The sequence below is a fragment of the Xenopus laevis genome, chromosome 9_10L, assembly GCF_017654675.1.
Source record: "Xenopus laevis strain J_2021 chromosome 9_10L, Xenopus_laevis_v10.1, whole genome shotgun sequence".
NCBI classification, from domain to species: Eukaryota; Metazoa; Chordata; class Amphibia; order Anura; family Pipidae; genus Xenopus; species Xenopus laevis.
The window spans coordinates 100,397,546-100,424,603 of NC_054387.1; the positions used below are offsets into that span (position 1 = coordinate 100,397,546).

General features: G+C 37.9%; 1 protein-coding gene across 8 annotated transcripts in view; it reads right to left on the reverse strand.

The window, feature by feature from the left end:
• mrtfb.L (myocardin related transcription factor B L homeolog) overlaps positions 1-27,058 on the reverse strand; it is a 193,104-nt gene that overhangs the window by 51,589 nt on the left and 114,457 nt on the right. The window contains exon 1 of one of the 8 annotated variants that reach the window (XM_018236313.2): positions 12,187-12,248. The exons of 4 other annotated variants lie outside the window; for them this stretch is intronic. Coding sequence is in view for 2 of the 4 variants with exons in the window: in XM_018236307.2 (XP_018091796.1) it covers positions 2,260-2,458 (199 nt within the window). In the remaining 2 variants the exon portion in view is untranslated. Of the gene's footprint in view, positions 1-2,259; positions 3,134-7,959; positions 7,980-12,186; positions 12,249-27,058 lie in introns of those variants that run through there. 3 more of the 8 variants (XM_041576650.1, XM_018236307.2, XM_018236309.2) reach the window with 3 other exon arrangements.

Below are 27,058 nucleotides of genomic sequence, written 5' to 3' on the forward strand. Positions count from 1 at the left end.
TTAATTGTTTCAGTTTTATAGCTTTTTCATTTTTTGCCTTCTTCGGACTCCTTCTAGCTTTCAAATGGGGGTTACTGACCTCATCTAAGAAAAATAAAAACAATGCTCTATAGTGCAAATAGTGACTATCTCAACTCAGGAGGGGGAAGGACTGTTTAAAGGGCATACCATTTACAACTGGTCTACATTTTTTATTGTCAAAGTTTTTTTTAATTAATTCATTTTTTTGTTCAGTTAGTAATCTCATTAGCTATCTGTTTGCTAGGGTCCAATTCGACCTAGCAACCAGGCAGTCATTTGAAAGAGAGATAGGAATATAAATGGAGGAGGGCCTAAATAGAAACATAAGTAATACAAAGTAACAATCACAATAAAACTGTCTAAAGCAACAGAGCAATTTTTTGGCTGTTGGAGTCAGTGCCCCCCATTTGGAAGCTGTAAAGAGTCAGAAGATGAAGGCAAATCATAAACTAGCTACAAGTGATGGGTAAATTTGTCCAGTTTCGCTTCACCACGAATTTCCGCAAAATTCACGAAATGGGCGAAAAATTCCCAAAACGCAGATTTGACGCCAGCGTCAAAATGGATGCCAGCATCAAAATGGATGCTGGTGCCCATTAAAGTCAATAGGCGTCCGTTGATCGCCGCCAGCGTCTGAATTGTGGCCGCCGTTGATTCAGTCACCGGCGTCGGAAAAACCTTGACGAATTTATTCGCCAGCGGCCAAACACGGAAATTCACCGCAAATTTGCGCCTGCCAAATAAATTCGCTCATCACTAGTGTAAGACCATTTGAAAAGTTGCTAAGAAGAGGCCATTCTATAACATACTAAATGTTAACCTGAAGGTGAACCACACTTTCAATAATAAAATTGAACGTACATTGAACAGGATGGCACCAGTACAAAAAAAAAAAAAGCAATGAAAATGTCCACTAAAATGCACTTTAATTGGGTTCTGACCCTTTTTTGTATCTTTATAAAGAAGCAAATGAAATTTCGCAGCACATCAGAGCATCTGCTGAGTGCAGAAATCATGCAGAGGAGTTAATTCTCTGTTTCTCTGTACAAAGTGCAGGTAATGATTTACTGGGAGACCTTGTGCACTGGATGAGCTCATTCATTTCCGTCAGCACAAGACTGAAGTGCCGATGATGTCACTGACGGCCATTGTTTATTCTCAAGGTTGGGAAATCATGCCATCTCGGCTCCTAGTGTGCATGTCTCCTGCATAGGATTATACCGCCTATAAATCACTGCAGTTGGCTCAAATAGCTGAGGCCAGTGGTACCTGTAAAATCATGAGTTTGCATATCAACCCTGATACATGAATTTGAAATAAGTAGCAAGAAATAGAGGAAGGAGCTATAGGAAGGAGGTGATGTTATATACTGTGTGCTCGCTGATTGGCTCTCACAGTATAGCCCCTTCTTGCAGCTATTCATTTGGAGTGATCTGTAGGCTGGCGCTACATCAGGAACACAATTTGGGTTTCCCTTAGATCAGCGTTCTGCAGACATCATGAGTTCTGCTTACTGTGTCTATAATCTGACCCCGCTCAGACCTGGGTGCCAAAGGATTCATGAACTTCACAGAAACAAAAGAGGAGCCTGAAAGTAACTGAATATCTAATTGCCATACAGGAAGTGCAAGTCACTGGAATGCTCTGGTGTATCCGAGAGATGCCGACTTGCCCACAGTCACATCTGCACCCACTGCTGTAACTTTCTATATCCATTAGGGATCATTATAGGAAATCTATAAAGGGTTCCGCTCAGTAACAGGGGGCATCTGGGTGTCTAACCCCTATCCACCCCTAGAACAGACAATATGGCGGTCTCCAATAAAATATGTGCAAGCACCATGCGCTAGCACTTCAGAAATACGTGATAATAATAATAATAATAATAAGGATGCAATCCTAAAGCAACAATGCTGTTCCTAGAGCAGCACCCTGGCAGTCTGCAAAGCTTCTCATTAGTCCCTAGAGGTCCAGATATCTCCAACAGTTCCACTAGGTATCAGCCTCCTGTAGATTGTCAGCTCTTGGGATCAGGTTTTCATTCACTGGGATTTCTTTGTAACTAGCTATGTAGGCACTACCGCATGGGGTGAGACAGTAATAATAATAATAATTGGGCTGCATTAAGCCTCCCTTCCCCGGGGGTGTCTCTGGAGTTAAAGCAGCAGAAGGGGGTGCTATAGGGCTGAACACACTGCAGAGTCGCGTGTGCCTTAGTCGCATGTCGGCATTACTGACCTTCCTTGAGACTTTTCTGGCTGCCGGGATCGAGGCATTCCTTCTCTTTCAATGAATCCAAATCTCCGGCAGTGGCAGGTAGAATGACCACAAAGCCCTGCTGCTGCTGCTGCTTGCTGCTATCAATCATGCTGAGAGACTCCTGGCAGTAGAATCCAGCAGGGAATGGAGATATGGTTGTTAGCCGGAGAGCGGGCATTTACAGTCGCGAGCAGCCGCACAGCGACATAATCCTGCTTTCTGCAAATCTGACTCGCTCCCGCATTCTCACACACAGCCAGCTCTGGAGACAGACGAGTAGGAAGCCACTCCCCCTTCTGTAGCACAACTCCGCCCCTCGGCAGTTTCCCTCAGCCGCTTTGCTACCGGCCTCAGAGTGAAAGGCTCAGTGAGGGACACTGCAGTAAACGTCAAGCTGCCCAGATCTGTTGTGGTTTTTTCTTAAGGGTCACATCCATGTGTTTGCAGGAATGTAGTTACTTTACCCTTATGAGATTCAATTGTAACCAGCCAAAACTATTTACTACCTGAAATTTGTTACCAGGTTCATTTTCAGGATAATGTCAGATAGCTAAAAGTGCTCTCAGTTGGATACAAACAAAATGGAATACTCACTCCCATGTGGCACATGCAAGTATAGGAGGCTAAAGGGCTTTTAATGGGCACAAAGGTCTCCTGAATTCATTCAAATAAATACCACAGGGACCTGATCCAAACCAGTGACTGTCTGCTATTTCATCTAACATAATGGTGAGAGAGAAGCGCAGAAATAAATGAGGCATTTCTTCAGTCACTTTATACCTTGGGTTCATGGCATTTCGTTTGGCTCACCTACTGCTTCTTTCATGCTCTCAAATTTCCAGCAGTTACCCCCTAGTATAAAATATAAGGATATTATAAGTTATCAAGGAGTTGCACGGTGACCATATAAAAATACAAGCAATTTATATAGTGAATAAAGTACCCCCTAGTGTAAAATATAAGGATATTATAAGTTATCAAGGAGTTACATGATAACAATATAAAAATACAAACAATTTATATAGTTAATAAAGTACCCCCTAGTGTAAAATATAAGGATATTATAAGTTATCGAGTAACCATATAAAAGCACGAGCAATTTATATAGTGAATAAAGTACCCCCTAGCATAAAATTTAAGGATATTATACGTTATCGAGGAGTTACATGATGACCATATAAAAATACAAATAATTTATATAGTGAATAAAGTACCCCTAGTATAAAATATAAGAATAGTATAAGTTATCCAGGAGGATAACATGATAACCATATAAAAACACGAGTGATGGGCGAATCTCTCCAGTTTCGTTTCGCAGAAAAATTAGCGAATTTCCCGCAAAATTCACAAATCAGCAAAAAACTCGCAAAATACCACAAAATCTGAAAGTTCATGAAGAATTTGTGAAATTCAAACGATTTCACAAAAAATTTGTGAAATTTGAAAGTTTTCACAAAAAAATAGAGCAATTTGAACGGTTTCAATCAAAAATCAAGCAATTGGAACGTTTTCACAAAACAATCGAGCAATTCAAACCATTTCACGAAAAAAATCGAGCATTTCGAGCGTTTTCACCAAAAAATCGTGAAAATCAGTTCAGAAGAATAAAAAAAAAAAATGAAACCCAATAATCCCAAAGTAAGATATTTTATTTCCCTTTTAACTAATATTTTTTTTTTTATTTAAAAAAGACTTATTAATAAAAAAGGCAATAATATATCTTACTTTGGGATTATTGGGCTTCATTTTATTTTTATTTTTTGTTGTTGACCCCATAGACACCAAAGGGGATTTGTGGCCCTTTAATTCCTGAAGTAACTAATACCCATAAGGTGTCACAACTTTTCTATGACTAGTTCACAGAAGAAGGAGGGATTTTAGTACTTAAAATGGCAGTGTTTTATTTTGGGACACTTTAATGGCTCAAACTATTGGAAGAAATATATTTTTTCATAAAAACTCCTGTAACTATAAGACAATATCTTAAGTATGGGTTGATATATAGTTATAGAAACATGCAGTGCTCAGGCATACACTTTCCCTTTAAAAAGGTAGGTGATATAAGTTAAATAAAGACATATGATTTATTTTAAGACAAATTGTGGGCCGTAAGCAGGCCAGACTGGCAATCTGTGGATTCTGGAAAATGCTAGAGGGGCTTCTATAAGATGCCATAGACATGGCATAGTCCTCTGGTTGGGGTCTGTTTGAGTCTCTGTGTACTTTGAATCCCAGTCTGAGCATGGCTATAAGTTTTCATTATACTTTCTGCTATATAGGCAGAATTTCTAGGGATATCCTTAACTCATTAGCAAAACTGCATGGTCCACCCCCAAGAAAAACAAACACAAGCAAGCCCTGCAAAAAACCTACTCTCTCCATAATGTATTTCTATGGGGTGGGGGTTACTGCATAAATCAGCAGAGTCACAGGGCAGTGCAACTGAGCAGCAGTTTTGCCCAGCAGATTGAAACGTTCAGCACTGGGGAGATGAATCATTTTACTATTAGCCTTAATTATTATTGGCTGAAAGACATTTCTACCTTTCTACCACTTCAGATAATACATAAAAATAATACAAGATTTCTCTTCTGTTCTGCTCAAATGGTCTGTGTCTGCGACTAAATTATACATCCCCCTACTCATTTCAAAATGCTGTATATTTATTGAGTTCTGATGTCTTCAGTTATAAACGGTGAGTTCTGAATTTCTGTCACATGACTCACTGAAATTTGTGTATTATAATGAATAAAGTACCCCCGTTGCAAAATATGAGGATATTAAAACTTATAATATCCTTATAATGTACAAGAGGGGGTACTTTATTCACTATATAATAGCATAGGCATGCATTGCGTTTGTTTTTATGTTGCACACCTATACAAAGGCATAATCCAACATAATATTCTATGCAGCACTGCAGTATGGATTTTAACAAGAACCCATTATTGAAGGGGTCGTTCACCTTAAAGCTAGCTTTTAGTTATAGATTGGCAAATTCTAAGCAATTTTCCAACTTGCCTTCATTTTTAATTATTTTATAGTTTTTGAATTATTTGCCTTTTTCCGATCTTTCCAGTTTTCAAATCTGGTCACCAATCCCAAAATGCTCTTTAATGCTACAAATGTTTTGTTATTGCTACAATTTATTACTCATCTTTCTATTCAGGCCTCTCCTATTCATTTTCCAGTCTCTTATTCAGATCAATGCATGGTTGCTAGGGTAATTTGGACCCTAGCAACCAAACTGCTGAAATTGCAAACTGGAGAGCTGCTGAACAAAAAGCTAAATAACATAAAAAAACACAAATAATAAAAAATGAAAACCAAGTGCAAAATGTCTCAGAATGTACATGTACCTTTAGGTGTGATCCTTTAATCTTTACATGTGCCACAGGCTGTGTGGTTAAGTAGAAAACTATTTATCAATGAGCAAAGGCATAACAACAGAATATAATCTTTACTGAATCCTTCACTGGACAAATAATATGTATTTGTGCACATCCACAGTTCTTAAAGGGATACTGTCATGGGAAAACATGTTTTTTTTCCAAAACACATCAGTAAATAGTGCTACTCCAGCAAACTTCTGCACTGAAATCCAATTCTCAAAAGAGCAAACTGATTTTTATTATATTCAATTTTGAAATCTGACACGGGGCTAGACATATTGTCAGTTTCCCAGCTGCCCCAGTCATGTGACTTGTGCCTACACTTTCTGGCAGGCTGTTATTTCTCCTACTTGTATGATGGAACTACTGATTCAATGTCACTGAATCAGTCTCAGTGGGACTTGGCTTTTACCAGGGAGCTGTTATCTTGCGTTAGGGAGCTGCTATCTGTTTACCTTCCCATTGTTCTTTTGTTTGGCTGCTGGGGGGGGGGGAAGGGAGGGGCGATATCACTCCAACTTGCAGTACAGCAGTACAGAGTGACTAAAGTTTATCAGAGCACAAGTCACATGACTGGAGGCAGCTGGGAAACTGACAATATGTCAGATATCAAAATTAAAATATAAAAAAAATCAGTTTGTTTGGATTTCAGTGCAGAATTCTGCTGGAGCAGCACTATTAACTGATGTGTTTTGAAAAAAAAAAACATGTTTTCCCATGACAGTATCCCTTTAAGCTACTGATTTCTATTTATGAATGTATGGGGGTATATGTATTCACATTGATTATACTCTCGTCCCATACTAATCGCAGGTGCAGCACAGTAACTCTTCTAATACAATTAGGAGATATTGTTACACTGTTTCTAGCCCTTAAACAGTTATATACGATACATACTGCACTATATAATTATGATTGCACAATGTAACATCATGGGATACAGTTAATCCATTTCTACTTATCTAATAAAATAACAGGAACACTATGTATGCTTTTTAGTCCTACAATACTGCTAAGCCACAGACACAATGATTTTTTAAGCTTTCCAATGTTTTGCCCCCCCCCCCCAGGCTGGATATTGTGCAACTAGAACACAGTCGTGGAAGCCGATCTGCAATCAACATTGTTACTGTGTATGGCCAGATATCCAGCAGTATTTACACTCAGGTTATACATTTAGAGCTGCAGTATTTGTGCTTATACAGTACCATTGAAGTTGCACAGTTTATGCTTTAGTAATACAGTGAAGGCCAATGGCTCACAAGTCTTTTTTTGCCATTCTGGAGAACCAAAGTGATTGAAATGCACCCAATCAAGGGAAACATTCTGCCTATGGGCCCCCATGCCTGCTGCTGTATAGTAGTTATACCACTTTAGCATTGGGATCATGCAATAAATGGGAAATTAATATATTATTATGATATTAAAATTAGGCTATTTACAGCCATGCAAAATTAAGGTTGCACTGTTGTTCACCTTTGAGTTCACCTTTGAGTTAACTTTTAGTATGATGTAGAGAGTGATATTCGGAGACATTTTGCAATTGTCTTTTTTTTTTTTTGGTTTTTGAGTTGTTTAGCTTTTTATTCAGCAGCATTCCAGTTTGCAGTTTCAGCAGTTTAGTTGCTAGGATCCAAATTACCCTAGCAACCATGCATTGATTTGAATAAGAGACTGCGTATGAATAGGAGAGGGCCTGAATAAAAAGAGGAGTAATACAAAGTAGCAATAGTAATACATTTGTAGCCTTACAGAGTATTTGTTTTTAGATCGGGGGTCAGTGACCCTCATTTGAAAGCTGGAAAGAGTTAGAAGAAAAAGGCAAATAATTAAAATTAGCCATTCTATAACATATTAAAAGTTAACTTAAAGCTGAACCAACCCTTTAATGCTCTAATAATCCTGTTACAGATACTAATGGAATATTTACAGTCACGGGACAGTCATGCAAAGGGATACCTAGTCAAATTAACTATGTAACTAGTACAGTTGCACTTTTATGCTAATATAATATTTATGCTCACGCAATACCGTAACAGCTCAGATATTTACACTCCTCTACTACAGTTAGTGACCTGGTTTTATAAATGAAGTTTATTGGGACATGGATCTCCTTTCTGTGGCTTCCCGAGTCCTTGTTGTACTACAACTCCCATAATACCTTTTAGCATCAGAGGAAGTAGTTTGCCTTAAAGGATGAGAGGAGTAGAGCTAATTTCCCATTGTTCTCCGAGACCCTAAAAAGCTATAAGTTGCTAGTCAAAGAGTAAAATCAGACGGTACTCACCATGCCCGGCAAGAGGAAAAAGAAGCAGATGCTAAGACCACATCTGAGGGTTTGTTTTGGCAGCACGAGCTTTTAAACTAGATATGGGAAGTCCATTACATCACATGGCTCGCCAAATTGGACAGACAGCCCCTATAAAGAATGTGTGTATTTATGCGTCTCAAATTGTGCTTAAAAACATTCATTTGAAATCCCATTTGGCTCCTTATTTAACTATTTCAGCACTGGATGCCATGACAAACCAATGCTTTATCTCTCTCTGGTATTTAAAGGGACAGACTCTGCGTGATTAAATGTAGCCACCCATGTCTACATGTGTCAGATCTAACAATAAAGTTCGGTTCTGTTCTTTTTAACTTCTACAAGACTTCTTGCATACTTTCTGCTTAACAGAGGCTGTTCCCAATAATCGTAAGAACAGCTTCAAATACCGATGTCTTCATTTTTTAAATGCTAATGTTGCAATATACTTTCTCATATAACTGCATAATTTAACTATATAGTTTCCTTCTAAGGCTGGAAACCTAAGCTCTGTGTTTTATCTGCTGTCCAACTATGGGGTATATTTATCAAAGAGTGAAGTTACAGATCACCACAGTCCGCTAGAGTGATATTCTGCCATTCTCCATTCATTTCTATGGGATTTTGAAAGGCGTATTTATCAAAGGATGAACTTTCCCTTTCTCCCATAGATAAATACTCTAAAATACTTTAAAAATCCCATAGAAATGAATGGAGAGTGGCAGAATTTCACTCTAGAGGGCTGTGGGGATCTCTAACTTCACTCTTTGATAAATATACCCCTATGTCTCCCAGCACCACAAAACAGTGGAGACTGCATATAATCAGCGATTGGAGACTCAGTGGCTGCTTCTGTGCCTTAATGGTAGAAACTTGTTTGCGTGATCACACCAAACAAATGTAATTTGGTGGGTTTAAGTGGCATATAGCCATCCCAGATCATGAATTAAGTCACATGCAATACTAATAGCCTAGTTCTGAAGGTAAAGACCTGCACTAGAGGACCTCACATATGTTATACGAAGAAGCTAAATTAAAAAGAGCAACATTCTCTACCTATTAATTGCCCAATACCTGATTTGCACTATGAGTACATGATCTGTTGCAGGAATCTACCAAGAGGCACAAAAAGCACAAAGAAGCCCTGTAATAAATGAAACCCAATACTGCAATTTACAAATCAGATGATGTAAGGATGTAAATTAAGGTCAGGCAGAATATATATGACTTCATATACCTGGTATGTACCTGGGTCACGATACCCACAGGCTTATTTTTAGCAGCACATGGGATGAGAGCAAAAGTGTAGGAATGTTTCATGCTCCTTAGGATATAAGAAAAGAGTTTCTGTTTTATCCATCCCTAGTCCAACTCACCCCCATGCTTTACATATTGAGGTGATTAAGTCCTTCCGGAGGATGCAGATTGTGCCCAGTGTTTAGATGTTGCTCTCATTGGAAACAGTTGAGCAGAAGCAGATGGGCATAGGAGCCCAGTATAACTGCACTAACTGGGCACAGCTGGAGACCTGTGGAATGAGCAGGCACCAACACTAACTCATTTACAGAACTGCAATTCCTTTTCAGCACAGATTACAATCTCCTGTTTGCCACCAGCAGAAGGTTTGTTTTCTAATCAAACTTTACGCCCTCTTACGCCCACGCTTTTTCCTTCTCTGGGAAAATCTTTTTTTTTTTTTAAGAAATAGGCATAGAGGAGGAAATCCACAAGACTAGATTTCACGTGCAATACAGCAAATAAGTGATATTATTAAGGTATCATATTCCCCTACGGTCCATGAGATCAAAGCAGCCATGTTTAACACAGGATTAACCAATGGCAATCTACCTGCAAACATTTGAATGACATGCAGGCAGTATTCCAGGAGATAGCCACATGCTGCCCCCTACCGCCATCAGTGCCCCTTTAAGAGTGAGCTTTTTTCCCCCATGATTTGTACTATGCATGTTGGTTCATATTTCATAAATAAGGCTGTAGTCCAAAGGATTCCAAATAATAGATTCTATACAGCATCAGACTGGAGGGTCCGAGGCCACTGGGCTTCCAACAAAAAGAGTCCCAAGGCCCCTCGCCCCAGCAGCAACGCACTCTGACAGCAGACCACCAATGCGTATCTGTTCTCTTGCTGTGGCCCTGATCGTGCTAGGGGAGGTCAATGGGCAGAGAGGGGTCTCAGGCAGGAGCAGGATTGGGTTGGTGGGGCCCAGGACGGCCAGTGTCCACTGGGATTTTTCAGGTGTCTCACTGGCCCAGTCCAACCATGATCGTATACTAGTGCTATTAATCAACATTATTACAGATAGTTCTCTGAGGGTTACACTGTTTGCTCATATATCAACAGTTTAGATTTTAGGGTCAAATCACATTTAAAATACAGAGAATACCTCTTCAGTCACCGTAATCCAAAGATATAAATTAGGGGAAACCTCTCTTTGCCACTTGTGGCACTACTCCCACCAAAACCAAGCTGCCAACATCATAATAGTAGAAACCAGTACAAGGAACATTTCTCTTGAGCATAAACATGAAATTGAACTGCTGTCTATGCCATCCGTATGCTGAGCTACATTACAAGGACAACTTCTCTGCAGATTCTGTTGTACAGTGTAGAAGGAAAAAACATTCACTGTACAGCAATGTACATTTACATCTTCGCATACGTCATGGTTCCTGTAAATCAAACTCTACTGTACAATATATTTCTCGACAACAGAGTTGAGCAACTTTTTCCATACAGAGGGCCAATTACAAATTAGCTACATAGTAGCCGATATGGAATAAAAAGGCACACATCACTTATGTTCACTTTTCTACCTAAACTCCTAGATTATAGAGAAGAAGGCAAACTATAACTTGGCCTAAGCATTCGGTCCAAATCCTACTGTGTAAGATTAGATTGGGCACCAATGCACTACTTTGCCCCACTTAGCACCCCAGCTTGTGAATGATTTTAAAATGATGGGCAAAGCCCTGATCAATATGATAATGTAACAAAAAATTGTATAATAGTGTATAATAATAATAAAATATACAGGCTATGTTATTACACATAATCACATTTCTGCATGTCATTAGTATCATAAGAAAGTATGCAGGCACTATACTATGTTAGCATTTTTTTCATATGCTAACAAATGACAAGCAAATAGTGAAACTGCATTTTTCCAGATGCTGCTAAACTGCAGCTCCCCAACAGCCTCAGCAAGAAGGATGTTGGTGTTGTGCAACAACAGCTGGAGAGTGCCAGAGAGTGGATCTGTAAAGCACAGCACTACCCTGATGCAAGTTTGTGCAGCTATGGTATGCAAAGCATGTGGTCTTATCAAAGCTGTCAGCAGGAGTTCCACTGCAGCTACAAAAGAACACACAGTCAATATAAACCAATACGAACACTTTGTGCACACTGTATATACACAACTTTTTTACAAAGGGTTGGAAACAACCTCATAAAACTAATATAGTGCAGTGTCCTCTGATAAATAGCCAGGCAAATGCCCTGCGCTTTATACTCTATATCAGCACACTGAATTTAACTATACAAAAAACAGAATTTTACAGTTGTAAACACAAACTAATATTACGTTTTTGGCATGCTGCGGGGCACAAGGGATTCTACCTCCACAAATAAATTCAGAGTATGAGCATTATTGGACCCTATGAAGTCATTAACAGTAGTGAGAGTGACAGTAGGAGGCAGTGGCAACAACATATCCGCATAGAAATCACAATGAGACTACACAGTCACTGGGATTACAAGCATTTTCTTGCGGTCAGAAGGAATATAAACAGAGAATCTTGCAGTGAAAGTCCCTTTTAATCAAAGATACCAATGTGCTAATATGAGCAAGAAACCAGCAGGGTATAAATTAAATTTATGCTGTCTCCAACTCCACCATTGTATAACACATTAATTACACTCAGTATTAACAGGCTTGCAAAGGAACCATTGCACTGTACAAGTACAGGAATGAGAGAAAGTATATTTTTCTTTAACAAGTCCTATGATTTCTTTATTATGCTACAGTTCAGAATGACATCAAAGTAGCACTGCTTGGATGTACGGTACCTAAGCCAGAATTAGCAGAACAAATTCCTCATTAGTATCTACAATCTCTACGTAAGATACAAGACATATATTTCACAAATCACTTTCTAAATATAAAAAAACATAAACTAGATCCTTACTGTATATATTCCAGATTTCCTATAGAGCAAAGCAATCTTCATTCCTCAACCACTCACTATTATTCACGGGGAAAAAACACCACTGTCTCCGAAATTACAAAAACTCCCTCATTCTGCCTGAGGGGGTGGAACGGTAAACAAAAAAAAACCAAGACCCACCCATTGCATGGTACATGTATGCCTCTGGGTATTGATTTTTAAACTTTTAAACCTTAAACTATAAGGAAGTTAAGGGGTAACTGGGAAACCATAGCAAAGCAGCAAAATAGAAGCACAAAACACAGATTTAAAATGTAATTTCAGTCACGTGAAAGAGGACCATATGGAGCATTTTGAGCATGGGATAATTAGCAAGCAAAATTACATTTAAAAATGTTATAAAACTGATATGGCCAAGGGTGCCCATCCAGTGGTAAACCTCTCTCCTCCATGTCCTAAAATCAGCACTGGGTGCCTTATATCAGGGTGACCAAACGTCCTTTTTGTCCCATCTACAGACTCATATGTGTTTGATGTGTGAATACAAATCTCTTCATGTGTCCAGGCTCAGTGTCAGATTCCATACAAACAACAACTGCCCAATGGACAATGAAAACTCTTAGTTGCTCAATAAATGAAAGAGAAATGAAGTTCCAAAAGCAGTGTTCTATTTGCAGGGAATTTGTTCCAAATCAAACTATAATCCAAGAAACTTCAGCAAAGCACTGCAACAAATCCAAAATTGAGGAAAATCTAATTTTCACATGACATATTTATTGCAGGGAACCAAGCCATAATATATTTTATTTCAAGCGTTTAGATGTTCTTCATATTTCCCGCTGGGATACTCAAAGGGACATTATATAGAGTGAATATGCTGGTTAATATTCTTCAGTAGACCCAAAGGCTGCTGGAAGAAGTATGAATTCCTGGTGCAGTAAAGGAACAGACAGGGCGGCCCATTTATTAAAGGTCTAAATTTTGTGCTATTATTAGCTATTATTTCTGAAACCACGATTAAAACCACGAATGCCATGAAAGTTATTAAAAGGTATTAAAAGATATTGTCAAAAAATATCAATGGAGAAAAGTGCATTTGAAAAATATATAATTACCAAAACCTCTAAAAGTATGAATGGCTAAAAGAATGTCCAATAGGACCAGCTGTCTATGGGACCTCGACTGCTTTAACTAGAAGTTTTTGTGGTGATATCTCAAATTTTTTTTTAGAAAACATTTTTTAAAAAAACTACTTCTAAGAGAACAAAGTACGATTTGTAGAAAAAAAAGGTAATATGAATGTTACGTGTCAATGTAGATATGTAGGCTCCTTCACAAAGTATGGCGAATGAGAAAGCCCTTAACATTTTTGATAATATTTATAAAGATACAAAGGGAATGTCCAGCCTCATAATTAGGGAGGCACCGAATCCAGGATTCGGCCTTTTTCAGCAGGATTCGGATTCGGCCGAATCCTTCTGCCCGGCCAAACCGAATCCTAATTTGCATATGCAAATTAGGGGCGGGGAGGGAAATCGAGTGACATTTTGTCACTAAACAAGGAAGTAAAAAATGTTTTCACCTTCCCACCCCTAATTTGCATATGCAAATTAGGGTTCGGATTCGGTTCGGTATTCGGCCGAATCTTTCACGAAGGATTCGGGTGTTCGGCCGAATCCAAAATAGTGGATTCGGTGCATCACTAATCATAATACATTCAATTGTAAAATTAGTTGGGGACTACCGGATCTGTACCTCTATTACCTAGCCAGTCAACTTCACTATGTTCAATGGTGGTTTGACCCAGACCCGTACAACCCAAACACGAATCTCCAAGCGCTGGCTGTGGGATCACTAGAAGGCCTCAGGCATCTTCCGTATAGAGCACCAGCAGATTATGAGAACCTACCAGCGGTTATGGCTACTCCAAGAAAGGCTTGGAATCTGGCACTCAAGCTTTATCCCCAACACTCTCCCGTTCTAACCCCAAACACACCCCTATGGGCGAATTCCCGCCTTACCCACTTCCAGAAGTTCCCTGATTTTCTATACTGGCCTCAAAAAAGAATTAGACGATTGCAAGATGTACTAGATGGAACTACATTTGGATCATATGAATTTTTCAAAGAGAAACTAGCTGAACCCAATTTATCTCAGTTTCGATATTTCCAACTTAGGCATGTATTCCAGGCACAATTTGGTAGTCTTGATATACAAATTTCCCAATCCCAATTTGAAACACTACTATGGTCTACAACACTAACTAAACCAACGTCCACATTGTATAAAACCCTGATACAAACAATCCCCTCACCTTTCAAAAAAGCATACTGTAAATGGCAAGCTTGCATCCCGAACATCACTGAGGAGGATTGGGATGAGGCAACAGACAAAAGCTACTATTACTTATACTCTGTACGAGACAGGTTAATTCAATTTAAATGGTTACACCAGGTCTACCTCACCCCCACACGACTCAGATCCATGGGGCGTAATCCGGAGGCAAAATGTCATAGATGCGGGACAGAGGGTGCAGACTTCCTACATATGGCCTGGAGCTGTCCCCCAGTGGCAGAATTCTGGTCTGAGGTTCTCAAACTCCTAGATGACAAACTCGATTTCCCAAGGATACTTACACCACAGGTGTGTATATTGGGAATTATAGATGACATCATACCTACCACTCATGCCAGAACTAGATATAGAACCCTTTTATATTATGCCAGGAAAATAATTTCAACGACGTGGATGGGCCCTAAACCCCCTACAGTGCAAACCTGGATCACACTGATAAATCAAAATCTGCCACTCATTAAGCTTACCTTGCTAGCTAGAGGCTCACAAAAGAAGTTTGATAAAATATGGAGTCCGTGGTGGGAGGCGGGGCTGGGAGGTTGTGGTTCTCTTACATAACTTACAGTTGGTGGGAAATATAACATACGTACTCAAGAAAACCGATTTCAATAACAATTTAACCCTAATTGTGAGTGGCTCGTTGAGTATATGCTTCTGATTTAGAGACATTAAAGTATTCAGCCAAAGTACTGAAATATAACATCAATACTATGTTAAATACTTGAATATCTGTCATGGAAATTATATCTAAATACTACTGCATTGATATGGCATGTTCTGTTTATGTTTGTTTTATGTTGTGAAAAACAATAAAAGTTTTATCTTTAAAAAAAAAAATTAGTTGGGGAGCCACACAAGCATAAAAATGTCCCTTGGGGTGCCAAATAAGGGTTGTGAATGGCTATTTTGTAGCCCTTTGTGGACTGGCAGCCTACAGGAGGCTCTACCAAGTGCTGACATGTTGCTAACACTATTAGTAGTATATTCACTTTGACATTACGAGCCTTCCATTCCCATGCAGTTATTGCGAATCAGAGGGACATGATAGTTTGATTTTTTTTTTATCATAAATGAATAAGCATATGCTTACAATATGACATGTGGGACAGAATTCTAGTTAACTGGGCCTTCACAAACTAAGAGTTGATAAAATAAATAGTTCACATTCATCTGGCAGCATTAAAGGACATTTACGTTTTATTAAGCCTTTTTAAGCGTATGCAAGGAGTAATGAGATTGAGTACACCATTATTAAGACATAGCATTTTCCACTGGAAAATAGGGATCAGAATATACAAAAGCAATAAAGAAGGATGCTTATATATGAGCAAGGGACTGGATTTTTCAGAGTTCTGAGATTAGTCAGAGTTCGAATTCCCACTTTCATCACACAATGTCACACACTGCACTCTCAATAACTTATATACAAGAAGAGAAATACACACCTGCCAAAGGAAGCAGCTAAAACAAGACTGTAACTAATGCACCACAATCTTCCAAAGCATCGTCAACTTTGCAGAAAGCCCAGACAACTTTCAGACATAGAAATCGATTCAGAAAGGGAATACACACAATATATTAACAGCATATTCATGAAAACAAACAAATACATTCTGTATCAAGAATGCCCACCTATGGCACAATAGTTGGCATCAAACAGCTGTGGTAACAAGATACCCGGTATCTAGTTCACACAAGCATCTTGCCAGACACACCCAGTATATGAATTCTTCTATATATTCTATTCCTTTGTTGGGGCATGAAGGTAGTGTGAAGAATTATAGAGACCTAAGAGGTAAGAGTATCAGGTATTGCACAAAAGATCCAAGTCAAGTAAGAGCCAAGTGAAAGAAAAATTAGAACAGTGAGATTCAGAAGAGATGTAAAGCTGCATAGTACACATCCTTCAAAAGCAAAACATTTATATGAGAAATGTGTATGAGCAAATAGTGGTATCCAATTAGATGTGTATATCATTAGTATTTTTGTAAGTGCCCTGAGAAGACCAAATGCCCTAATGGTTATCTAAAGAATCAAGCAGCCATTGTACATACATTTCATATAAATGATTCAGCTTCAATTGAGGGCTATTACGCATCAAGCAACAGCGAACATTTGAGATAACTGAGGCTTCTGTTGGTGAGATTGATCTTCACTTCAGCAATAGTGAAAAATAATTTCGACTGGCCATGTACAAGTAGAGGAGAATTCAAACAACTGCAAGAACATCCTAGAAAGTTCAGCTCTACACCAGAATGCAAGATGCTGAAAAAAAGTCCATAAGAACCCCAGAATTTCATCACCAGACCTACAGGTAGCTCTCACCACTACTAATGTCAAAGTGCAAAGTGTGCAAAGTGTCCACACATTAGAAAGAGGCTGCAGAAATTGCTGCCCCAAAAGAACATCAGGGCAAGATGAAAGGTGGCTCATGAGCAATTAACAAAAGACCAAGACTTCTGGAACAATGTGTTCTGGACAGACATGGCAAAATTATTTGGCCACAATATCATAATTTTTGGTAAAAAACCTAAGACAGCCTTTAACCACAAGAACATGTAATACATATTGGTGGGAATGCTATGGGTTGGGCGGCTTTGCTGCATCAGGGTCTAGAATCCACTATGATTCTACTAGAGGATAATGTAAGACCATCTGTAAAACAATACCACATATTGGAACCAAAGGTGTGCTCATATTTCCAGAGAAGGAAATATCTGTTTATTTATTTATTTATTTTTTGAAAATTATTGCAAGTCAATTTTCCCTTGTTTTTGTGTTATATTTAAGGCAAGCCTCCATACTGCCTGTGTTAATTGCAAATTATGTGTGTGTGTGGGAGGATGACTTTTCATTAAAAACATCTACATTGAAGTCATCACAATTATTTTCAATCTTTCAAGGGTCATTTATACTGAGTAATGGCCAGAGCTTGCAATTCAAACTCACAAGCAGGGTAACAACATTTATGGATACTTTAGCTAAACATGTTCCTGGCATTGCATTTTCTTCCAATATAAATCCATTTTTACTGGCAAACGCTCTTTTCTTCAAGTAACAGTATTTCTAATTCTGTCAGTCAATCAATATCTATATCCATAATTTGGTAACTGGCTACGTTCCTTTCCCCTGCAGCAGCAAAAAATAGGATTTCGATTCGACAGCAGAGGGATTACGAAATAGAATAAGTGGTGAAAACTAAACATCTATTTAAGAAAGCTTTTTTCATGCTACAGCATGCAACTTAATGAATTTCAGCATAAGGGCTCTGTTAAAAAGGAAAAAGAACAAAACGGCTATTCAGAAAAGCTATAAAGGAGGCAACGCGATGAATAGAGAAGATCAAATCTCTAATAAAACCAGAGGAAAAGAAAATAAGGTTCATAATGAGTTATTGAGCAAAGTTAAATTTAGTCAGAAATATGAGGCGGCCATTTAAATCAAAACAATCCTAAACTAACACTGGCATATCCTCAAGAATGATGTGGAAAATGTATGCTATGTTACAAGACAGCCCCCCAAAATGTTTTCAAGCATTTGAAGTAGCAAATGAAATCAATTCTAATTCCTAGCCTCAGGGGCCTTCACAGGCTAGCTAACAGGATTACCCTCAAGGACTGGTTAGTGGTTCAGTCCCTGGGGAGGGCCACAGAGGGTGACTTAATAGAAGCGCAGGTATGAGGGACTAAAGGGCAGGGTTAAGGCTGGAACAATGAATAGAATTTGATGCAGTGGGATTAAGTTATGGTTAGTGAAATGGAGTTCTCCTATCAACATCCTGCAGAGACTATTTTGTTTCCCAAGAGATACTGAGAAAATCCAGTTGAAAATGGTGAACTTTAATAGGTCAAACCAGGCTATGTTTAAATACTGGAGGGGATTAGTGAACACTTTAAAAAAGCTAAAACAAGTGATTTGGTTACTTTCCTATCCTATTTCCAGAAGCTTGAAGGGGCAGTATAACCCCTTGTTCAACAAGAGTTCAATAAAAAGGGCTTAACATATTTTTTTGCCTATTGTTTTAATCCTGGAAAGTCTATGTTTTTGTTATTTCTTGGGCAAAAAGAGTGCCACTGAAGCTACTCCATGTCTGGTCCTTGCAATGCAAAAAAATAGTTTTGTTAAAGAGAGAATTGCTTCAAAATCCTTGATGCAATAAGCAAACCAATCATCTTCCAGACCCAAAGTCGAAAAACACAAATGATCCTCCACTGGGAAATGGGTATAATGAATACTGAACATTGTGACATGGCATTGCAAAGACCCAATGATTATTATTGTTATCTAGATGCAGCAATAGAGAACCACAATATTTTTGCAGATGTGATAATCTGGTGATTGACATCTCTGTTTTTAAACAAATTCTACTTGACGCTCATCCTGAAGTTTAAAATTAGACTGGTGCCGTTCACCCAAACATTCGCATCAAAATAAGTCCTTTGTTGATATCCTCAAGAAAAAACGAGTCGGGAGCAAAATCTGGTCAAAGTGGATGACTTCATATGAAAGTTATGCTTCGTCTTCTTTTTGCGGCTTATTTGAGGAACTGAAAATAAACTGTTTAAACAGCAAGCAAAAGCCCAGGCAACTACTAAGGAACATCAGCAGATGCCTTGACATTTAGTAAGGAGATATTACAGAAGGGCTTAGAAGAAAATTGGCTGCGTTTTTAATCATTTATATTTAATGAAGCATAGCTTTTCATGTATTAAATACCAAACTAGCATTTGTAAGAAACTCGTAGAGGGGAATTTTCTGTGAGATACTAATGTCATAAATGCAGCAGAAGGTTTGTTGTGATTGTTTACAATTTCACTTGCAAAAAATCCTTTTTCTTCTGCTCTGATGTTTTTAGTTGTAAATCTAGTAACAGAAAGAAGAACAAACTCACACATTGACAATACACTGTGCCACAATGAAAATAGCCATGTAAGTGACATATAGCCGACAGGTTAATTGTTCCCTTAGGCTAATGGCAGATGAGGAGATTTCTTATTTGTGTTTAAATCTGCGCTACTGCGGACATCAAATCTCCCCGAAATGCTTTCCCACCGGCAATAAAGTAAATCACTGGTGGAAACCATATGCGACACTTACAAAGTCACCCGAAGTTTCCATGTGAGACACAAATCTATGCCATGGCCCTTAAAGGGACAGTTCACCTTTAAGTTAACTATGAGGACGTTATAGAATGGCCTATTCCGAGCAACTTTCAAATTGGTTTTCATTATTTATTGTTTATAGTTTCTGAATAATTTGCCTTCCTCTCCTGCCTCATCGCTGTAAAAATGGGGGGTCACTTATTTGTGGTTTTTGAGTTATTTAGCTTTTTATTCAGCAGCTCTCCTGTTTGCAATTTCAGCAATCTGGTTTCTAGGGTCCAAATTTTTCTAACAACCATGCATTGATTCGAACAAGAGACTGGAATATGAATAGGAGAGAGCCTGCATAGAAATATGAGTAATAAAAAGTAGCAATATAAATACATTTGTTACACCTTGCACGTCCTTCCGATCCGACGCGATGAGAGGAAGCGCAGGTGTCACGTCGGATGCACCAAATCTAATGTAAGTACAGGTATAGGATCCCTTATCCGGAAACCCGATATCCAGAAAGCTCCGAATTACGGAATGGCTGTCTCCCATAGACTTCATTTTATTCAAATAATCCAAATTTTTAAAAACAATTTCTTTTTTCTGTGTAATAATAAAACAGTAGCTTGCACTTGATCCCAACTAAGATATAATTAATCCTTACTGGAAGCAAAACCAGCCTATTGGGTTTATTTAATGTTTAAATGAATTTCTAGTAGATTTAAGGCATGAAGACCCAAATTACGGAAAGATCCATTCTCCGGAAAATCCCAGGTCCCGAGTAGTGATGGGCGGATTTGCGCCGTTTCGCCGCGAATTCGTGCCTGGCGAATAAATTCGCCCATCACTAGTCCCGAGCATTCTTGATAACAGGTCCCATACCTGTAATACAAATGTCGCTTCTACAAACGGATTGCATCCGACACCACTGTCGGATGCGAACAATGCACGTTGCGTCTTCATCCGACAGTCATGTTGGATGTAATCAGTTTGTAGATGCGACATTTGTATTACTTACATTAGATTCGGCACATCCAACGTGACGCCTGCGCTTCCTCTCATTGCATCGGTTTGGAAGGACATGCACCGTCTAGTTCCAGCCTTATAAAACATATGTTTTTTAGATGGGGTCAGTGACCCCCATTTGAAAGCCGGAAAGAGTCAGAAGTAGAAGGCAAATAATTTAAAATCTATAAAAAAGAAAAAAAAATGAAGGCCAATTGAAGTTGCTTAGAATAAGCCATTCTATAATATACTAAACGTGAACCACCCCTTTAAATGCCCCAATATTTTTAAACAGGAATTCTAGAATGGGCGTTGCCTAGTCAAAGTATGGTGTAAAAGTAGAGGGAATCTCTTGTGCATGAAGTTTTTGTCCATTCACTGCCCCAGTACAGTAGTAAAATGCCAGAGATGATCTGCTTTTAGTTAACAAGTCTTTACTGGTTTTTATTTTTAGCTCGTTTGAATGTATGTTCTATTTATATGGCAGTGACTCAGAAGCAGACTGCGCATCACTGCCAAACAAAGTCAGGCAAAACCACCAAATAAAATTTCATTTTCTGGAAGTGATCTCAAATGAAGTTATGGTCTGGGAAAGAAAAACTATGGCCACATGTATTTAAACATTTTACAAGTCCATCTCTTTCCAATAGACCAGTGTGTCTATTCTTTGAATACTGATACAAGCTTTTTCATTTCAAAGGGAAATCATTATGCCATTAAACTCTTATAAACATTTCAAGAATGTGCTACTACATATCTTGTATTTTTTTCCTTAATTAAAATAAGAACACATTTTCTAAAAGAAATTGAGACTGATTTGCACCAGCAGCTGTATGACAAATTAACAAAGGTTGAACTCAATGAATCTCATTTACCAACAGAAGGGAAAAACCAAAGGAGAGAAAAAGTTGCGGACCACCAAAAAAATAAACATATTAGTAACAACAACAGAAATCAATTATATAAACACAGGCCATGATATGATTTCCCCAAGATCATAAGTAGCAATTCCAGGTTTCCCTGTTACATGTATTAAGGGACAGTTGTGAATGATGAACAAAATTTGCTAAGCTCTACAAAACATGTTAGCTCTGTATAAACAAATAATAATAGCAATAATAAGTACTGCAAACGATTTACATGATTAATGGAAGAGCAACGTTTTCCACAACAGAATTCAAAGTCCACGTCCAAAAACAGATTTGTAGATAAAACATTATGGATTTGTGCCCAAATGTCAGTATCACTTTAACTTCGGACTTCATTTGAAATTACAGATGACACAATTATATACGTATATAGACACTACAAAGAATTTGTTCTTCTCTTTTTTAGTGGTTTGGCAGTCAAAATGAGACTGTAATTTTGAAAGCTCAACAATATGTTCCATTTGCTGAAATATGTCCTTTATTCAGTTTTTCTCATTTCTGCTTTGTAGCTGGGCCTGTGTGGGAGTATGGCAGCTCATGGCCACTAATACAAGTACTAATGGAGGTGTCACGTTGTGAAAGGCAGCACACATATGTGTCTGTGACGACTCTTGTAAGTAAATGGAATGCAGCCGTCTAACTAGTCATATTGAGGGGGCAGTAAGAACTTCATAACTGAAATTTTTAACCTTGGCATTTTTGCTGCAACACAATTTTGTTCGGGGGGGGGGGGAAAAAATAAATCACATTTTCATATGTGCTCTTAATTGTTCCAGACCTAAAGTCAAGTATAAGTAGCCAGGAAGCAAATCAACATTAATCACTAGCAGTTCACAGAACTTACAATCATTAACCTCTCAAAATAAATTGTGTACAACAGGAAGTCCCCCAAAAAAATTTAAAGGGATCCTGTCATCGCAAAACATGTTTTTATCAAAACAGTTAATAGTGCTACCCCAGCAGAATTCTGCACTCAAATCCATTTCTCAAAAGAGCAAACAGATTTTTTTATATTCAATTTTGAAATCTGACATGGGGATAGACATTTTGTCAATTTCCCAGCTGCCCCCAGTCATGTGACTTGTGCCTGCACTTTAGGAGAGAAATGCTTTCTGGTATGCTGCTGTTTTTCCTTCTCAATGTAACTGAATGTGTCTCAGTGAGACATGGGGTTTTACTATTGAGTGTTGTTCTTAGATCTACCAGGCAGCTGTTATCTTGTGTTAGGGAGCTGCTATCTGGTTACCTTCCCATTGTTCTTTTGTTTGGCTGCTGGGGGGGAGGGGGATGATATCACTCTAACTTGCAGTACAGCAGTAAAGAGTGATTGAAAGATTTACTTACATATCCAGTTGAGTCTTTAATATTCAACTTAATTTGATTTAAACTACCTGTTGCTCAAGTATTCATTTTGAGGGTATAGTTTTCCTTTAAACTCATCCATTTGTCAAAAGGCCTGAAGTTTGCCTGCAGTTCAGCAAAAATTTCTGCCACTATAACTCAGGACCCTCTGAAAGCAGCAGATGTTTCCTCCCACAAGCTCTCACAATAAACTTGTCTGGGAACAATCAGTTTTAAGGACTTAACACAGGCAAGCCATCAAGTGATGGGAATCCTCTCCCTAGCATGACCCTGCCTTGTGTTCCCAAGATGAAGTCAGGGCTGGAAGATTTTCCCAGCCAGCATGTTCCCTTTGCAAAACACAACAAGAAGAGAACATGGATCTGTAACTGTCCCAACAAAACTGACCTTAGTCGGTTAAGTAATTCATTACACAAGCTGATTTATTGAATGAAGCAGCATAAACATAATTATTGCTCTTAATTGTAGAATAAGGATGGCCAATGTGTTGCCTTACACTGGTTTTTAAACTCCATCTTCAATATCATCTAAATATAAAGCAATTTATATAACTAAATGTTTTTTTATGTAGACACTTAGGAGAAAGTGCTGCAAATTCATGTATTAGTTGTAACATTTATGGGGTTATTTATCAAAGGTCGAATGTTAAGAGTTTTTATACCTCGATTGAATTCACAACTCGAATGGTATCTAATTTAAGAAAAAATTCAATTCTGCGCGTTCGAGTTGCGAAACCCGAAAACTCAAATAAACTGAGATTTCGGCAAAAAGAAAACTCGAAATCTCTGGAATTGATCGAGTTTTCGGGCAAAACCCACTGAAAAAAACTTGAACATCATTGAAGGTTATTAACATCTTCAAATGATTAAAGGGACCTCTGCTACTGACTCCTACGTGACCTCGACAGGTTTTAGATGGTGTATTTTTGGATTCAAGCTATTTCCAGGGTTGGGGTATAATAAATCTCAAAAAATTCTATTTTTTTTAACAAAAAAAATTAAAATTTTAGATTTTTTTAAACCAAAAAATTGGGAGTTAATAAAACACAACTTGAACCTTAATAAATAACCTTGAAAAATTAATAACCTTAATAAATACCAGTTATGAGTACAAAGGTATAAAATAAGAATTTATGGCCCTTCTCATTAAACCATTAAACACAAATTGTGTTAAATAACACACTATCAACTCTTCAGTCTTCTGTCTGTGCTCTCCACCGATGCGGAATATCATATGAATGTAGAAATGTATTAAAATGCCCTTCTTCCACTTTGCCAATGGGTAAGTAGCAAGACTAGGCAACCTTTGGTTGAGGATTCAAGGACATAACCTACACTACTACATTTAGAAAATTCACTTCTTCTTTTCCTCTGAACTAAAACACTTTAGAGGGCTCTAGAGCACTAACTGTAGCTAATGCTTTTCCAAGAATTTATAGCCCAGTTTTGGGGGAGAACAATAAGCTGGAAATTATTCAAAGAAGAGCTGCCAGAGATGTGTATAGTCTAAAATGTTAATGAATCCTACATTTATACATATGCAGTATATCCTTACACTCACATGTACAGTATATCCTTACACACACATATATATATATATATATATATATATATATATATATATATATATATATATATATATATATATATATATATATATATATAAAAATCCCGTTTTAAGGGCACTAAGCTTGCCTGGGATATGTTGATTTTAAATACACATATTTTTGCATGATTTGAGTGCTGCTTCTATTTTTTTGTTTTGTTTGTACTGAGTGGAGACAAAATGGCATCTCCTACAGAGAGGTGCACCAGGACTGTATATTGTTGTGCTGATAAGCGTGCTGGGGCATTTCCAATATTTTATAGCTGTATATGTATATTTTTTTACAAAAAAACATAAGTGAAAAAAAATGACAGGAAAATATAGCAGAGAGGCTGGAATGTAATTATAAAGCTAGAATAGAGGAAATGTAACAAAACGGGCCTTAGAATATGTTTAACAACAGGTATTTGAATTGAATATTCTAGCACTACTACCGTATATGAAATCAAACCACATAATATTAGAAACCCTATTTGTGCATAATATGGTGGGTCGTCCTGTGCTGAATATCAAAGTATCAGTTCCACAACTGCTGCTTATCTTATATTTTGCTGTAGTACAAGCCTGAGCTTTTCAGCATATGCATTTTTGGCATAGATAGAAGCCATGTGTTATTTAAACATGAATGTAAGAGTTCTTACCTTGAAGGCACAAGAACATCATTAAAACCTCAACTTATTTTAGACATATTTTGCCATGTATCAAAATCCAGTTTAAATCCTACAGCATCTGGATTTCTTTTCCCTAAAATTGTTTGGTATGTAAATAGTAATAAAATGAAGGCATTGCAACACCATTGCACAAGCTGGAAGTATTAGGAAATCCAGAGTACTCTAAAAATAAAGGGCACTCGGGAACTCCTATAAATATTTCTATACCAATATAATATTTATTTATTTTTTTTTGGAAAGAAAAAGAAGTAGCAGCCTGGCATGCAGGTAACGTTTTAAACAAAAAGGTGCACATTTTACTGCTTTTATGACTTTCTGTTAAGAACATGTGAGGCACCATCACCCAAGGAAGTATAATATTTTGGAGTCCAAAGTCTTGGTGTGACAATACATATTGAAATATGCAGGCAGAGAAAAACCATAGTGTGCAACTTACTTAGAATGGATTAATAAGAGACTACATAAGTAAATCTCTCAAACTCCTCCTGCAGGCAAATTGTGGAGGGTCTTTAAAATAAGCATAAGGCTCCCAATTTGTCAGAAATCCAGGAGGATATGTTGCATGTATCGAATGTTACAGTTGTAACTGCTGGACCCCTATAATCAAAGGTCCCAACAATACATCACCCATCGAAGGGTAGAGAAATACATCTGGAAGCATATGACACATGTAAGTAATTATGGGGTCTGCAAATTAAAATGCCCCTCTGGAACAATATACATGTTAGTAAAACTATCCTGTGCTGTTTGCTGTTAACAAAAAAGGAAAAAGAAAGTACACTGAGGAATGTGGAGTCCATTATGAGACTGATACCCTAGTCTTAAAATGCTTCTTTGAACCCAAACATCCTTGAGCTATGAAAAGTGTTGGAAGTGAATAATAGATCCTCTGGGGGATGGGAGAATGGGATAAACTGTAACCCCAAAGAGAGCATAGGCAATACGGACTGAGAAAACTATCACTTTAAGAGTTGATTTAAAATATATATCTGCACTCAACCCATTATCAATACATTTAAGACATTGACCAGCTCCATGTTGTAGCTCCCACCCTTTCCAGCTATGGTCAGGTGATCCCACTGGTGTCTAATAAAAGGGCAGCCAAGTTTGGGAGTTTTACTTTGAAAGCAGCAAGTAAGTTGCAGGTAAAACTTAGTCGCTTTGTAAAATGTATAATGAAGCAATAGAATTCTTAATGAATCAGATGAAAATTAAGCATAGGACTGGCCAGATATGTGATGACTTTGACGTAGTTGGCCAGCTTAAATATATTGCAATATATGGACAAACAATCCCTGTTTTGTTTAAAGGGTAAGGCATTCTTTAGTAACTGTATGGACAAAATGTCTCTGTCTTAAATATATTGATAATGTATATATATATATATAAATGGATAGGCACCTTAGTACTCTGGAGCATCCCTTGAGTGCCTGTATATATTTAAAAATTTTTTAATAAGATTTAAATACCCCCACACGCCAACTGAGGAGAGTGGGGTGGGGGCGGTTACCCTTTATCAAATATTGGCACATGCACAGTCTGTACTGTGCATGTGCCGATTGTCATCGAGGTGGCAGTTCCGTGCCAGTGCCTGTTGCTAATGAAATACAACTTGCACTTTCACAGCTTAATTAAATATACAATGCATTTATTAACACTCTATTGCACAACTTGATTACTTTTTCCATTTTTTTTATATTGTGGCAAAAGGCGACACCTTTAGCAGGATATTAATGTATTGAAAGCAAGTAAGGTGCCTGGTGAATTACATGCTTGATGTTTTTCCCTGCCAAATAAAAGCTTTATAGTAAATTATTTTTTCTAAATGAGATATACTGGTATTCTGCCCAAACCCTGGCCATACTGCATGTTA